Source organism: Zootoca vivipara, chromosome 6, assembly GCF_963506605.1.
Source record: "Zootoca vivipara chromosome 6, rZooViv1.1, whole genome shotgun sequence".
Classification (NCBI taxonomy): Eukaryota; Metazoa; Chordata; class Lepidosauria; order Squamata; family Lacertidae; genus Zootoca; species Zootoca vivipara.
The window spans coordinates 71,646,892-71,663,422 of record NC_083281.1 but is presented as its reverse complement, the minus strand read 5'-3'; the positions used below and the strand labels follow the sequence as shown (position 1 = coordinate 71,663,422).

At 42.0% G+C, this 16,531-nt stretch overlaps 1 protein-coding gene across 3 annotated transcripts in view; it reads left to right on the top strand.

The window, feature by feature from the left end:
- CEP89 (centrosomal protein 89) overlaps positions 1–16,531 on the top strand; it is a 52,808-nt gene that overhangs the window by 15,048 nt on the left and 21,229 nt on the right. For all 3 annotated transcript variants that reach the window (XM_060276102.1, XM_060276101.1, XM_060276103.1), the window contains 7 exons: positions 4,789–4,872; positions 5,818–5,925; positions 7,633–7,744; positions 8,775–8,955; positions 10,934–11,101; positions 11,854–11,995; positions 14,234–14,323. In XM_060276102.1, the coding sequence (XP_060132085.1) occupies positions 4,789–4,872; positions 5,818–5,925; positions 7,633–7,744; positions 8,775–8,955; positions 10,934–11,101; positions 11,854–11,995; positions 14,234–14,323 (885 nt within the window). The remainder of the gene's footprint in view (positions 1–4,788; positions 4,873–5,817; positions 5,926–7,632; positions 7,745–8,774; positions 8,956–10,933; positions 11,102–11,853; positions 11,996–14,233; positions 14,324–16,531) is intronic.

Genomic DNA, 16,531 nt, shown 5'->3' with positions numbered 1-16,531 from the left:
AGAGACAACGGAGGCTCACACAGCCAGCGAAAGACGCTGAGCAGCAGTGAAAGAGAGAGCGGAGAGAGAGACAACGAGGCTGGCTCAGTGAGCAAAAGGGGAATAGAAGCCAGGGAGAGGGAGAGGGAGAGAGAGAGGCAGAGACATCGAGCAAAAGGGGGGAAAGAAACCATAGAGAGGATAGCGATAGAGGGGCAGAGACAACGGAGGCTCACACAGCCAGCGAAAGACGCTGAGCAGCAGTGAAAGAGAGAGCGGAGAGAGAGACAACGAGGCTGGCTCAGTGAGCAAAAGGGGAATAGAAGCCAGGGAGAGGGAGGCAGAGACATTGAGCAAAAGGGGGGGAAAGAAACCATAGAGAGGATAGTGATAGAGGGGCAGAGACATCGGAGGCTCACACAGCCAGCGAAAGACGCTGAGCAGCAGTGAAAGAGAGAGCGGAGAGAGAGACAACGAGGCTGGCTCAGTGAGCAAAAGGGGAATAGAAGCCAGGGAGAGGGAGAGGGAGAGAGGGAGGCAGAGACATCGAGCAAAAGGGGGGAAAGAAACCATAGAGAGGATAGCGATAGAGGGGCAGAGACATCGGAGGCTCACACAGCCAGCGAAAAACACTGAGCAGCAGTGAAAGAGAGAGCGGAGAGAGAGAGAGACGGAGAGATCCCTTTGCTTTGCGCTGACAAAAAGAGAAGAGGCAGCAGCTTGACACCAATGAAATACACAAAACTGTATCTCTGCGCTGATCCAGGTCACAAAGCCATGAGGGAGCCATTCTCCCTGGCGGGGAGCAGCCCCCTCCCGAGCGCGCTTCTTTGCGTTCATATGGTCACTGCATACAGTGGGGATGCGGCCGTTTTTGAGCTCCCCCCACCGTATGCGATGACCGCAGATTCTTGGACCCGGCGTATAAGACGGGCCCCCAACTTTTGAAAAAAAATTCCTGGGTTCAAAAGCCGTCTTATACGCCAGTATATACGGTACTTCTAAAGTGTGTAGAACAATTTTATTTCTTGTTTCCTTGGTGACATGAGAGCCATCTATAGTTGTAATATGACTGCAGTTCCCAGACACCTTATTTCACTTTTATGTTCCATTGAATAAAAACTGATGGTACTCAGTGAGTTAGAATAAGTCTAGTCATGTCTACTTAGAAGTAAGCCTGTTGAATTCATCAGAACTTACTTTCAGGTACATGGGATTAGGATGGCACCTTATTTTACTCTAATAGTTAGCATTAAGCATCAGGTCATCAGTGTTTATTAAAGGAATCTTTGATGGCTGTTTGAAGGTGATGTTACTTACTACTTTATTACAGTACATTTTAAATATCTCCTCCCCCTTTTCCAAAGGAGCGCAAGCCCTTGGAAGAGTCCGGATCATCACCATCAATATTATATTTATTTATGTTTACACATATTAAAAAACACAGAGATAAAATACAAAAAGCTAAAAAATATTTTAAAAATATAAAAAAGTAATTTAACACTAATAGGTTTGTTTTTTATATTGTTTTGATTCTTTTAAAATACAGATGATAAAAACAGCACAGCACTATTAAAAGCCTTTTCCTTAAAAAACAACAACAACTCCAGTCTGTTCCCAAAGGCCTGCTGGAATAAAATAGTCTTCATTTCTTTTTCCAGTTGAGACTGGGGTGCGGGGAGCTGGATTGAAGTAGTTGGTCTGGTTGCTTAATTATTTTTGTCCTGCTTCTGCTTGCAAGAATCCTAGCTCAGTTGCTATGTTCCAGGATCATGTTGTAATCCTGTGAAAATATCTGCACAGGAGCCTCAGAGTGACCCGCTATCATAGGCTATAACAGCTGACAGCCTTCCCTGGAAACAATATAAAATTACAGTGGTGCCTCGCTTAACGAATGCCCTGTAAGACGAATTTTTCGCTAGATGAATGGATTTTGCGATCGGAGGTTGCCTCCCAAGACGACAAGGTTTTCTATGGCCGCCACTTCGTCTTGCGAAGCGTGGCCATAGAAAAACAAACCTCCGACTGCGAAGTCCAGCGTGCAGCGAAAAATTGCCAGGGCTTTTTGCCGCCTGCCTTCTCCTTGGCTTGGGGAAGGCAGGCGGCAAAACACCCCCACACCGCCACACTTCGGCTCCGGGGTTCAGAGCCGAAGAGCAGCAGTGCAGGGGCTGCGAAGGCAAGCAGCTGTGTGCCAGGCGGCTGGGGGAAAGCAGCCCCCGCACTGCCGCACTTCGGCTCCGTCCCCGAGAGCCGAAGTGCAGCGGTGCGGGGGCTTTTCGCTTTCACACCGCACCGCCGCACTTTGGATCTGTCGGGGGGGGAGGAACGGAGGATCCTATGGGTCCTCCGTTCTTCCCTCCCGCTGCCCGACAGAGCCAAAGGCTGGATCTGTGGGCGGGGGGAGGGAAGAACGGAGGATCCGATGGGTCCTCCATTCTTCCCTCCCGCCGCCTGACAGAGCCAAAGCCCGGATCTGTCGGGCGGCGGGAGGAGAGGAACGAAGGAGGAGAAAGGGCTGCTTTCTCCCCGTTTGTTCCTCTCCCCTCACCGCAGACAGCAAGGAGAGCTGTGGGGCTGTTGCCGCCTGTCTCCCTGCCTTCCAGGGAGCCAAGCGAGCAAGCACCGCCACTGCCGCCAGTCCCCGGAGCCCATAGGAACGCATTAATTAACTTTTAATGCGTTCCTATGGGAAACGGTGCCTCGCAAGACGAATTTTTCGTTAGACGAATTGACCGTCGGAACGAATTATATTCGTCTAGCGAGGCACCACTGTAAATGGTCTGGCCTCCCCTCTCCTCTTACCCACAGTGGAGGGGGGTGTCCTCCTAGGAGTTGCTCCTCCCACCCCTACCATTAGGCAGGCTTTGCAAAAGAGCCTTGTGCGCTTCCTGCTATGAGGCCAGGAGGCCCTCCCTCTTCTGTTTATGCTTTGCTCCAAGGACCCAGGCTGTGGTGAAGCTTTGGAGCAGGCGGGCTTCCCCACCATCCCTGGATTAGGCAGAGTTGAAAGGGAGCTGACAGATATTTGTTTTTTATTGCAGAGAAGAAGCTGTGTTCGGATTGCCCCCCTCCCCACTTTTTAACTAGTTCTGGCCCTGTTCCTTGGTAGCAGCCCTACACACATAAATTTAGCAGCTGAAAGCTTTCCCCCAACTTCTCTCCATGCCGCCATTATTATTATTATTATTATTATTATTATTATTATTATTATTATTATTATTATTCAGCTGTTACACTTTTGTGGCTTTGACACACACTGTTGGAGGCATTACCAATGTTAAATGGATTTCTAGCCTGCTTCTCAGAGTGCATACCCTCCCAATGAAATAAAATGCTAAAATTCAAGATTTAAATTAACAGTAAAAGCAGTTAACAGAAGTGTGGTTCTTCAATATAATAACAATAAAATAATTCAGATGTACATCAGATTTAAGAAGAGTTTCCCTAAAGGCCAAGCAAAAGGGGGCCGTACAAATTTCTTTGGAGAGGGCATTCCAGAGATATCGTAAAAAGAAATGTGTTTTCCTGTGAAACTGTTTTCATGGGCTGGGGTGGGGGGTGCCTGATTTTTTTCTATGCAAACGTGATCATATGTGTAGGAGGGTTTCCCTGTGTAACATGGCCCTAAGCCAACATGTTGTCTCTCAGTAACCACAAAGACAGTCTGTCACTCATAAAGCTCTCTGTTCCTTGTCCCTTCTGAGCACTGGAAAGTGCAACCAAAGACTGCAGCCATCTGTCACTCTCATTTTCCCTCAAAGCACCAGCAAATCATAGGTGACCTCCAAGTCCTCAGGTGTATTTAATGACTGGATGGTAGTTTTGGTGTCATCCTGTGTAAAAGTCATGAAGAACCAGGGTTTTGTGCCTTGGTGGCAGAATATTTCTGCATCTGCTGTGGCTTTTAGTGTGCACTCTATAGATATCAGTATAAGCTGTAACTTGGTGGTTGTTTAGGGCAGGCATGTCCAAATCCCAAGACTGTGATCTACTCCCACTATAAAAACCCCCGAAGTGATCTACCCATTGGATGAGCTTTTTTGAGGGAGAGAGACCCAAAGTTGTTGAGCTTCTTTATTTGGGGAGGGGAATCAGGAGTACGTGATTGACCAGGTAGATCGCGATCGACCAGTTGGACATGCCTGGTTTAGGGGAATACTGTAGAAAAGTAATGTGAATTTATGCAATCCATTATGGGGAAATTGTTTAACCACTGTGTGCAAATGACTGAACAAAGTACATTGAAAAGGAGGCAGGGAGATACAATCTGTGTGCAAAAATGTGACAGAATTATTGTCCTTAAAAGATCCACTATTTCAGACAGGAATTATGTTCTTCAGGGATACTTATGTAAATACTACAGATAATTGAATTTTAAAAGTTTGTGGCCATAACTTGCTTTGCTTTGTGGAGGCTTGTTTTAAAATAGGATGCTAAATGAATTTCTTAGCAAGTTCTCTAACAAACAAACAGATGGATGCTTCAGTACTTTGTGTAACTGGCAACGGGTGACCATTTTACCTCTGTTTATTTGCAGCTAGCCTTTTCCAGCTGACGCAAAATTATTTTCCACCCTCTCTATTTCCTCCTCTTATTATCTGCTTATTATTTAGCCTTTAGTTAATGTAGTATTGGGGGTGGGGGGGGAGAGAGAAATTGTTAACCTTTTCTTCTGTCTATCTTGATTTACCCACTGGATTTACCCAGGCAGTAGCTAATCAAAGAGTCATTACACAGATATTTTTTGAATTATATAGTTTTTGAGATGCATTTCAGTGAACTGAAATGACTTTTCTTTCCCTTTAGCTGGATATGAAATATTTATCTCCCCTTCTATTGGCATATGAAGACAGAATGAAGGAAAAGGAAGACCTGATTCTTGCACATGAGGCAAGCTGGCAAATTGATTTCTTTACAGATTGTTTAAGCTGTATAGAACATCAAGAAAAATATGCTTCTATAATGCTATGCATGTCATTTAACTGTAAAGAGTACTCAGCGATACTTTGGAATGTACATCCTCAGGGTACATAATGGAATTTCCCTTCTAGTGAGACCTCCTGTCCTCCATCTCCTTAGACTCCATGGGTTGCCCACATAGCAGACCTTGTGCCCACAAGCAGAGGATGGGGACATAAACATGTGCCTGGACTGAATCGCTTCAGCCTGCAGATGGGAGCTCACATCACATGATGGAATGCTTACCGCTGAAGCAATACAAAGCTATAATGTCACAAAAAAGACTAGGCAAGAACCCTTCTCCTAGACACTCTGCTATTTATGTGGAAGGAAGTTTGTTTTCTCCGGTGGAGCATTATATTGTATGAGCTTCCACTTTTCAGACACAGGTTTACACATCACCTGCTGTTTGGGAGCACTAGACCTTAGTAAGTTGAGCCTTTGATATATGGGGCCTGTTCCATAACCTCTGCTAAAGGCCTCTTTGCTTATTACATTTTAAGTGTATTATGTTTTAGGTGTACACCTGAGGTTTCTCAAATGTACATTTTAAAATGTCAGTGTGCCAGTCAAGTTTATGTCGGTCTGAAAGTTGGGATTGTTTGTAGGTAACTGGCAGGCATACTGACTGGGAAACACACATTTGTGTCTGTAAAATGTAGATGTTTCTTAAGAGTCAGAGCAACTGGTGTGAATTCATAGCTCTACAAATCCCTATCATGAGTGTAGGTATTTTGATCAGCTGTTTGATCATTTGCATGAACAAATAATGGATAATTAGCACGTGCAAATATTATTGAGAGGGAAAACATAAAATAACATGAAGTTAAAACAGGTTGTGAATATTTTATCTGTTCTTTACTGCTTCTCTTTCAGGAGGACATGAAGATCTTTAAAGAACGAGTTGAAGAGGTAGTGAAGGAAAACGAACAGTTACACGAGCAACTAAGTAAAAATAGTAATGTGACCATCAAAGAATGGCAAGTGTGTTGTCTCAAAAACTATTGTTATTCTTTTATATAAAAAAACTTATGACAGACTTGAATTATATTTAAAAATACTTATGATAAACTTGTGGAACAGGGGATTATTGGTTTGCTTTTGTTCCTATTTTTATTATGTATTTTGTGCTTCTTATATTGTAATTTTATGTTGTGAACAGCCCTGATATCTATGGGTATATAGGGTAGTATACCAATTTAATAAGTAATGTAACAAATTAAATCCTATGAAAATCAAAATATTGGCTTCAAAGTTCTCAAAGCAGAATGGGTATGGGAATTTAAAAGTATTTCAAAAATGTTTATTAGTGTGAACCTGAAAGAGAATGACTTAAGATAATTTTCTAGTGATGCTAAACTCCACTCTGTATTAGTAAATTTTTGGCTGAAACATGCATTGTTGGAGGTGTAACATAATTATGTGGGTTTAATGTACAGTAATACCTCGGGTTACAAACGCGATCCGTTCCGGAACGCAGTTCGTAACCCGAATAGTTCGTAAACCGAACGCAATGGGCGCTGCCATTTTGCGCATGCGCAAAGCGCGATTTTCGCGCATGCGCAGATCGTGCGATCGCGCGCGCGGCGAAAACACTTCCGGGTTCGCGCAGTTCATAACCCGAACTGTTCGCAAACCGAGGTGGTCGTAACCCGAGGTACGACTGTATATATTTGAGTTGTAAAAAGATACCTTTCTAGACTGAAGTACTGAATATTATACAAACAAGTGCAGGCTATAATCTTCCAAGAAACCCTAAAACAACTTTCCTTTTGATACTTCATTCTGAAGTCATTAATACTGATTTAGAGCTCAATACTACACTGCCAACAGTGTAGTAAAACAGTGTACTGTATTAACATAACAGTGTACAGCAAAACAGTGTACAGTATTACATAAAAATGGAAAAATACACCCCTACTATAACTGATTGGTTAAGGAAAACCTGGCAAATGATCTTACATATGAGAGAAATGCAATACATAATAAGATTAAAAAATTTTTTTTGGAATGACAATTGTTTTGGAATGACAATTTTTGGAATGACAATGTAAATGATAATTTTCATTTTAATCTGTTCTCCGTACTTTATAGGTTTCTTGCTATGTGGTCTTTTCTCTTTCATACATCATTTTATGTATTATTTTTATTCTTATTCTCCCTTTCTGCTTCACTTTTTGCTTGTTTTTCTTGACAAGCCAGCTTGTTTGATGTTTTGGCTACTAAGTATAATAATATAATATCAATATAATTATAAATTTTAAGCAAAATGCACATTTTTAAAAAGACAACTTTCCATGTGTATTTTCAAATAGTTTTTACAAGCGTAAACATTTTCCTTCAGAAAAACACTATTATCTCTGAGAAATTATCTGTCATCAACCCAATGCATGACATGTATATGTGTGTACTAACTCTACAGCAGAAGAGAAACTTCATGAATATGAAACAGTAAGCTCTACACTTTACTCGGCAAACACAGTTGCTGGTGCTGGTGTTACACTGATGTTTCCCACAACAAACACAAAGTGAGAGTGATATAGGCTCATCTTTGGATGTCCATGTAGGTGTAGGACATCCATGGGAAGCCCTGGCCTAACAGACCACATGTGTTTATTTTTATAGTTAATATGCTTTTTGAAAAAGTTTGAATGGCATTTCACTTTCAAGTTGATCATTATTTACAGGCAGTGTCTGCAAAGCCAGGCCAAGCTAGTATTAGAAGAAAATACAGTATTGGTGGAACAGCTTAAAATACAACAAGCAAAAGCAAAAGACAACCTCAGCCAACATGCCGAAGAAGGTAAAATACCTTGATAACTGTTTTTGACTACTATGTTGATCCGAGATGTTTGCTTATTGCGAATGGGCAGAAGTGTAAGCTAGCATTAGCACCAAATAAAGCACTTCATAAGCCTTTTTAGAATGAGAATGTTGCTAATCAGTAATTATCATAGAACCTGAGCTGGAGCATTTGTTATGGTCTGTAATATTACAGTAAAAATAAAGGGACCCCTGACCATTAGGTCCAGTTGTGACCGACTCTGGGGTTGCGGCGCTCATCTCGCTTTATTGGCCGAGGGAGCCGGCGTACAGCTTCCAGGTCATGTGGCCAGCATGACAAAACCGCTTCTGGCGAACCAGAGCAGCACATGGAAACACCGTTTACCTTCCTGCCGGAGCGCTACCTATTTATCTACTTGCACTTTGACATGCTTTCGAACTGCTAGGTTGGCAGGAGCTGGGACCGAGTAACGGGAGCTCACCCCGTCGCGGGGATTCGGACCGCCAACCTTCTGATCGGCAAGCCCTGGGCTCTGTGGTTTAACCACAGTACTAAACTATTAATTAGTAGTTACAGTACTTAACTATTAATTACTTAACTTTTTATTGTTTTAAGTCTCAGATGCGGTAAAATGATCGCTGGGCACTGGTCAGAGCATCAGAGTACATTACATGGCATCAAACTTAGATTTGTATTAATTTACAGAGGATTTTCATTAACAGTACGTATAAAAGGAATTTGGTCACAGGAACTAGCCCTTCAGAGAGTTATATAGTCTGTTGGAGAACTCTTGGAGACTTTAGTGCTTCAATGAGCTTTCCATTTTACACATCTTTCATATGCTTAACTAATCTCCATTGACATTCAGAACTTGTGAAAAGTACCATTTATAACTAATTATAATACTTCAGATTAACTCACTGAACCAAGCTGAGAAGGCTTCATGATGAACTAAAAATGTCAGAAGTGAATAACTGTGTGCACTCTGTTCTCATTTCCTAAGGCAGCTTCTGACTTTACCTCAAATGTTTTGTTTTCTCTTTTGAAGTTTCTAAATTAACAAAACAGCTGATGACTTTGGAAGCCAAGAGACAGAGCCAAGAAGAAGAGTTGAGAGAGTGTCAGAAGCAGATGGAAGAGCTGCGTTCCGCATACAAACAGCTGAAAGCCAGTGTGGGAGATCACATCACAATGGAGGAGCATGTGGCTTTGGTCAATAAATTCAAAAGGTAAGAGTGTGATAACTGTAAATATCAAAGGAAACTCCTCTTGGAGGATTCCATGCATGGTTGTAGCTATTTATATTTAGTACTTGCTTTCACTTTCCCAATTTATTTGTGCCAGTTTTAAGTTTATTTGTAGTCAGTTGCTACAGCTTGAGGCACAATGTAATGAAGGTTGAAGTTAAAGACACTTTTTACTAGCTTCAAACTCTGATCAAACCTGGAAGAACTGGGTTAGCCTCAGCTACGGTGAACATCCTTCAGACTCAAGTCAGGAACATAGAGAGCTGCCTTTATACTGGGTAAGATGGTCCATCTTGCCCAGTATTGTTTGCTGTACTTTGGCTAGCAGCTAATTTCCAAGGTTTCTTTTCCAGCCCCACCTGCCAATGTCGGGGGCTGATTCTGGAACCTTTTGTATCTAAAACATGCTCTACCACTGCACTGGTGTGATACCATATGGCATAGCTGCCACTGTGGCATACCCTGCAATTCACTTGCCCACCTGCCACTGAACTGTGGCCCTTCCCCTTGTCAGGAGAGCCAGTGTGGTGTAGTGGTTAAGAGCGGTAGATTCCTATTCTGGGGAACCGGGTCCGCGTCTCCGCTGCTCCGCATGCAGCTGCTGGGTGACCTTGGAGAATGTTAGCCGCTTTGAGTAGTGGCTTCGCGTAGTGATAAAACGGGATGTCAAATCCAAACTCCTCCTCCTCCTCCTCCTCCTCCTCCTCCTCCTCCTCTTCTTCTTCTTCTTTCTTCTTCTTCTTCTTCTTGTTCTTCTTCTTCTTCTTCTTCTTCTTCTTCTTCTTCTTCTTCTTCTTCTTCTTCTTCTTCTTCTTCTTCTTCTTCTTCTTCTTCTTCTTCTTCTGGAAGAGTAAGCTCACCATGGGAAGGGAGGAGCATTGTAGTCCTCCTGCTTTTAAAAAAAAAAGTCATTAGAAGAGTTGCCATGTCACATCTATATTTGAAAATAGTGGTGCAAGCACAGAATGCCACTCAGTTTTTTAGATCAATATGTAGTTCATCTTCCCTTTGCCTTAGAACAAGGCATTGGTGGAAATGCTGCCCAGTTGTAAGGAGAGGGGAGGAATTCATGTATTGGTGTTCTGTTTCCATATACTTTGCCTCTGGTCCCAATCCTTGTGTGGTCCACTGTAGCCACCATTTCATCTGTACTGTGACTCCTTTTTCCTGTATGTACTCACAGTACTTTTTAAAATGAGCACTCTGCAACTGCAAATGTGATGCCCCCCTTAAGCATGAAGAAGTGGCCATGCTGGTATTGTGGTCAAGCAGCAGAAATTGCTGGGTGTATGTCTCCAAATTACAGCACAAGCCTAGGCATCTATGCTTAGAAGTAAGTCCCATTGAATTAAATGGGGTTTGCTCCCAGGTAAGTAGGTATAGGATTGCAGCCTCAATGCCAAACTGGATATGAAGTTAAATGTTCCTTTGCCTTTACTGTACAAGTTTTAAAATATGTGAATACCATCAGAACATGGGAGTTGATAGTTTTCAGGATCATATAAAGTATGGTAGGGAGGCCTTACTCTTTCTTTCCTTGCTGGGTTCCTAAGGAAATCCTTGGAAGACGTTGTTTGTATTGGGAAGATATCTCCCATAGGTGCAGGAAAGTAAAGTGTTAAATTCCTGCTTTGACACCTGCTGCAATTTAATAATTTATCAGCCTTCGCTCCCCCTTTTGATGCATATTTACATTGATAAAAATTTGCTCTGAATGCAAAGGTGCATTTAACTCAGCATCTGCTTTGGTCCTTGATCTGACTGTATCCTGTCTGAGTTGTGGCCATATGACATAAAGGTGGTTCTTTGGGGATGTTGTTCAGACTGGAACAGAATCTTTTCATTGAATAATTTTGTTGTAATTGCAGTTTTCCACTGATCTGTTAATTCTCATTATTCATTTCTAAAAAGGAAATAGTACTTTTATTTGATGCCTGGTTTTCATCATTGTTTTCCGTAGTCAGTTGCAACAAGAACAGGAAAAGAGAGAGACTGAGTCAGAGCAGCTAATGGCGAAAATGACATCTCTGCAAGCAGAAAAAAAAGTCCTCCTTCTAGAGAAAAATGGCCTAGCAGCTGAAAAGACAGTTCTCGAGGTTGAGCTGGAAAAGACACAGAAGACAAAGAGGTTTGCCTGTTTTCTTCCGTGCTCCTTTTGGTTAGTTTTTTCCTCCTAAGCACAAGAACATTCAGTAGCCTGACTGCACAAAAAACAAATGGCTGGCCTGTATTGGACAGCAGAATATTGCTTTGTTTTTAATTTAAACTTTTCAAAATGTGAAAAACAAGGAACAAGCTTTGTATAGATGAATCCAATGTTCCTTAAACTAAATCTCAGCTGTTGTTTTAAATAAGAAATAAGAGGGTTAGTCCTCATAGTTGAGGTGGTTTGAAAACACCATCAAACCCACCTGATTCAAACTTAAGGTTAAACCATAGTTTATTTTAAACTGGTTTCGTGAGAGTGAGCAGTGTGCTTTGAAGCTATTATTTCAAAGAATGGGCCTGAAGGAGCCAGACCCCCACAGTTATAGCCTAAATTGTTCTGGGCTCCAACTTATGAATTTGTTACACATGACTGTAGCTGTGTTCAGTAGCCCTTTGTGCTAGATGCTCTGTGTGCAATCAAACACTAGCTCACAGAGTTACTGAAACAACAGTCATGTGTAATAGTAATAATAATTCAGATTTTCTGCAAGTGGTGTAAATATTCGTTAAATATCTAAAAATATAATTGGTTGCATTATAAGTGATTGCTTAAGCTGGTATATTTCAATTGAAGTCATTGTGGGTGTGGAATTGCACCAGAGTTGAATTACAATATTTGTGATCCTAAATTGCTTCCTAAAGACTCTTTCTACCTTACAAAATAACTTGTAGACGATCACAGAAGAAAATAGGCCTTCTGAAGCAGCAGCTGGAAGAGGCAGTGGAAGAGGAGATGGCAGCACGCCGGATTCTAGCAGACCTGGTCAACTTGACAGAAAATATGACTCAAGAACGTAATCGTCTTTTAAACTGGGTAATTTTTTTTAAAAAAACCTTGCCTATATGTGGCCCCTTCTGGTTAAATGAAATAACCATAAGGAATTCAAAACCTTGTTTATATCATGAATGGGGCAGTGTTTGGAGCACTAAAGGCTGAAATACACATAGGGCTATAATCTTATGCCGAGTTGAACCTGGGAGTAAGCACAATTCAACTTGGTGGCACTTATTCTTTGAATAAGTGTTTATTTTGGGGTTGTCAGAGAATTGCAGCCGACTAATTTGTTGCAGTTTTGCATAGTATTTTCCTGAAATTGGCAGGTGCCAAACTGAGTGTCACTGGAGTGCAGACCACAGAGCGTTTTGGTTTAGGGTGAAATCATAATCCCAGCTTCAGCCTGGTGGAACCTAACAGAGTGGCAGGGCCACTGCCACATTCACAGATCTACTGAGCAGGGGAGGGAAGGGGAGGGGAGGGCAGGTGAGGCAGACAGGTGGCAGCAATAGCCTGGAGCTGGTGCAGTGGTTGGGCCCAATACCCTCCCATGACTGCCGAGAGACTGGATCCAGATCCATTGGATCTCAGGCTGGCTCAGACAATTCCTCCAGCCCCAGCTGCCCCATTTTGGATCTTATCACTGGCTGCTGCTGATTCTGGCAATGACACCTCTGCCTGCTAGCCTGTTCAGTGGCTGAAAGTGGGATCACTGCATAGGCATAGCTGCCAAGTTTTCCCTTTTCTCGCGAGGAAGCCTATTCAGCATAAGGGAAAATCCCTTTAAAAAAGGGATAACTTGGCAGCTATGTGCATAGGGGAGGCTGGCAGAGGCCATAAGGGCTGGGTGGAGGGACACACCTGCCCAATCCTGATTGACCCAGCACAGAGGGCATTTGGATTTCCCTGCCAATCAGGAAGCTGAAATGTCTTTACCATCAAAGTTGCTGGTCTAGACTTCAATAACCACTTGACCTCCACACCACCTTGCTTCCCATAGCCATCACCAAGGAAGTCAGAAAAGGTGTAAAACACACACTAATGTAATAGGTGAACTGCAGCCTCATGAGCATTGTGTGAGGGGTAGGGGAGCACACAAACAAATAGTCATATAATTGAAATTAAGCTGGTACTTCTGGCATGCATGCAGTAGTTCCATTTGCCTGCTTGGATCTAAATAATATTTTCTGTATCTATAGTGCCTACCACTAGGTGATTTACAAACAGACCCTATGAATCACAATTTTAGACTGAGAAATGTGTGTTTATTTAAAAATGCCTTTTAAAAAGATAATTGACAAGAAGCAAGGAGAGGAATGCAAACTGTATAAACTGATGGTCCACCACCTGGTTTGGAAAAAATTGTTTATATTTGAAACAATCCATTATATAGTATCCCCTTCACCTATGGGTTCATGACAAGAGCAGTCAAGAAATAGGATGTTTCTGTGCCTCCTGCCCTGTTTTTCTCAGTTTTCCATTTTTATTATTTATTCATTTCATAGGTTTTATGTAAGATTAAAATAATACAGGAGACCTTTGCGCAGAATGCAGTCACAGATGTGGTTCATTGGCATTTAGATTTCCCTCAGCATGATAAATAAATGATTCTTTTGAAACCAGTGAACTGAAGGTAGAATGTTTCCATTAATTCACTGAACAATAATGAGAGATCTATAGGTAATATCTCTTCTTGGTTGTTCAGATAATTACTGTGATTGAAATCTGTTACTAAAGTGGTTGATTTTGGAAAACTAGTCAGCATTTCAGTGTGTGTGTTTTTTCCCAGAACGGATAAGTATTCATTCTGTAATGCATTTTTCCTGCATGTGGGTTTCATATGATTTCTGTAGTTTCTACTAATTAATCTGGCACAAAACATTTGAACATTTCTTTTAAGGCTCACATGCCTCCTGAACAATGTTTTTCAGTAGAGAGGGGCCACAGTTCTGTGGTAGAGCAGCTGCTTTGCCTCCCAATGATGACTGGCTCAACTCCCTGGCATCTTCAGCTGAAAGGGTCTCTGGTAGCAAGTGATGGGAAACATTTGAGGGGGTGGCCTGTGAATGGGCATGGTTATTCTGGTGCTTGTTGCCAAACTGTTTTAATGTAATCCTTTTAATTACTTTATCGTGTGATCACTTCCCTGGGATCCTATGGGATAAAGGACAGTCCAGAAATGTAATTGATATATACATAAATATATCAGTAGAATAGGTACATTTCAGAACAGCAAAATCTTTTGCCAGCTCACCTTCCCCCTCCTTTTTCCTCCAGACTACTTGCTTGGAAAGACAGCAGGATGGTGTTCTCAACAAAATAGTAGAAGGAAACATGCGCCTAGGGATGTTAGAAGAGAAAGTGAAGGTGAGTAGAGTTTGCAGACAATATATCTAAAGCACACTACAGTTCTTCTGTTATTTGTGACTACATTCTAAAAAAAATTGTACTGTAATATATATGTACCTTGGTTCAAAATGCTGCAACAGCCACTATCTCATGCAGTTTTGCTTCTAGCTAATGCATGCCATGGATTTCTGCAGTAACAGCATGTGCTGGGGAAATGTATCTGACCTACAAAGCTGTAAAATGCTGTTAGAATGGGGTTTGTTTCATTTCTGCTTTTATCAGGTGTTTCATCCCTGATTCTTTGGCCTTTTTTTCTAAAGTTCTGCAGTAAAGAGAGATGTGAAAAGGAGCTCCGCATAGAGTATGTTGCAGGCAGGAGGCCACTAGAGCACGAACAACTCTGGCCAGGCTATCCTGGCCCCAGAATGGCAGTGGCTAACAAGCAGTCCTAAACTGGGCATAAGCACACTCCAGCCATGAGCCACTTGGGACTCAAATGATGTGCTGGAATCCTGGAGCACTACCATATTGAACCTGTTCCTTCAGATTACGGTAAATTGCAACCCTTCCCTGAACAGGTCATCCACATAATTTCTGAACTTAAGAGCCACCCACCCACTTGCAGCACTTCTGCCTTATCAGGAGCACTGCTGGACCGGACCAAAGACTCACCCTGCATTAGGCTTCCCTCCGTGGCCAACCAGATGCTTCTGGGAATCACACAAATAAGTTGTAGAGACAGTTTGCCCTTTCATGTTGCTTTTCCCCCAGTAACCTTCTTACTGAAACTTTAAAAATGGCCTGAACTCATGTAATTTGAGGGATGATTAGCAGTTTTGTGATAATTTGCTAGCCGAACCCTTTAGGGAATGACCTGTTTGGTTTACGTTCTCTTCAGGGCTCCAGTTCTGCTCAGAATTAATTGTACCAACAATTATATGGATATTTTGCATGTGTGTATTTGCCAGTAGGAGGCTAATTTGGAAAGTATATTTAGAGCATGTATCTTAAATCCCTTTCACACACAAAATATAGATATAAATACGTCTTTTCAGTTACCAGCTTTTAAATTGCATTGGAATAATAATTATAGGTTTTCATATTAGAACTACAACAGTTGTTTTGTACTCTAGATGTTGTTGTAAAAGAATGTCAGTTTAATTTTTCTGGAACAATTACTGTAATGATAAACATCATAACCTTTTAGCATCAAACTGCGTCAAGCTGAGGCACTTTTGCCCTTTTGGTTTCACAGGCTTGTTTTGCATTCTCTTTCTTCTAGCCAGCCTTAAGATAAATATTTGATTAAAAGCAAGCACCCTGGAGTGAAATTGGCAGTTGGCCTAATTTTTGTTTCTCTCTTTTTTAGTCTTAGAAGAAAAATGCTAGCTGAGGGTAGCTTTCCACTAATCAAAATACTGTAATTCTTCATAAATATGAATGAGCTGTTGCAACTCCTAAGTGTCTCCAGTTAAGTATTTATTTTTGAGAAAAACAGTGAAGGCCCAATCCGCATGTGCAGTGTTGTGTACGATTACTCTGGGCATTCGTTTATAGTGGACAAGATCTGATATTCTGGGACCGGGTGACAGTTGCTGCTGCTGCCATGCCATCTTGTGTTTGCTGCAGTGAAAACTGTGAAGGGAATAATGGGAATACCATATCTTCAAAGGTGTGGTAGGTGAGTGGAAGGGAGTGGCAGGCATTTGCAGTGCCACAGCAGATGCCCTCAAGTTGCTTGGGACACATTTCTCTCCATCGCACTTCATGGAGTTCATTGCAGCAGACTCATCTGCTGGATGCCTAAGGATGTGGCTGATCCTACTGCAGCCTATCCTGAACAAAATATACTTGCGCCACATCCAGTATTAAAGGCACGAACTGCATTATAATTTCCAGAATTGTTTCCTTTAAAGAAAAAGGAGAATTGGTTTAATACTCTGCCTTTCAATGTTATTGAGACTGTTTTCCTAAATAAATGTCACAGAGCGAGCTGGCAGTAAATCACACTGTTCAAAGTTGGTTAACTCTTCATTAGCAAAACCACAATCTTCCCAGATTTGGCTGAGTGTCAGGCCTAATGAGCACAGCAGCTCATCCCCGGTAGGTCTTACCCCACCAATCAGTTGCCAAGACTGAAAGTCTCTGGTTTCCCCCAGCCATCTTAAGTCCAGGGCTTTTCCTGGAGAGGGCTTTCCCCAAGCAGTCAGAGATGGTGCCTGTGTG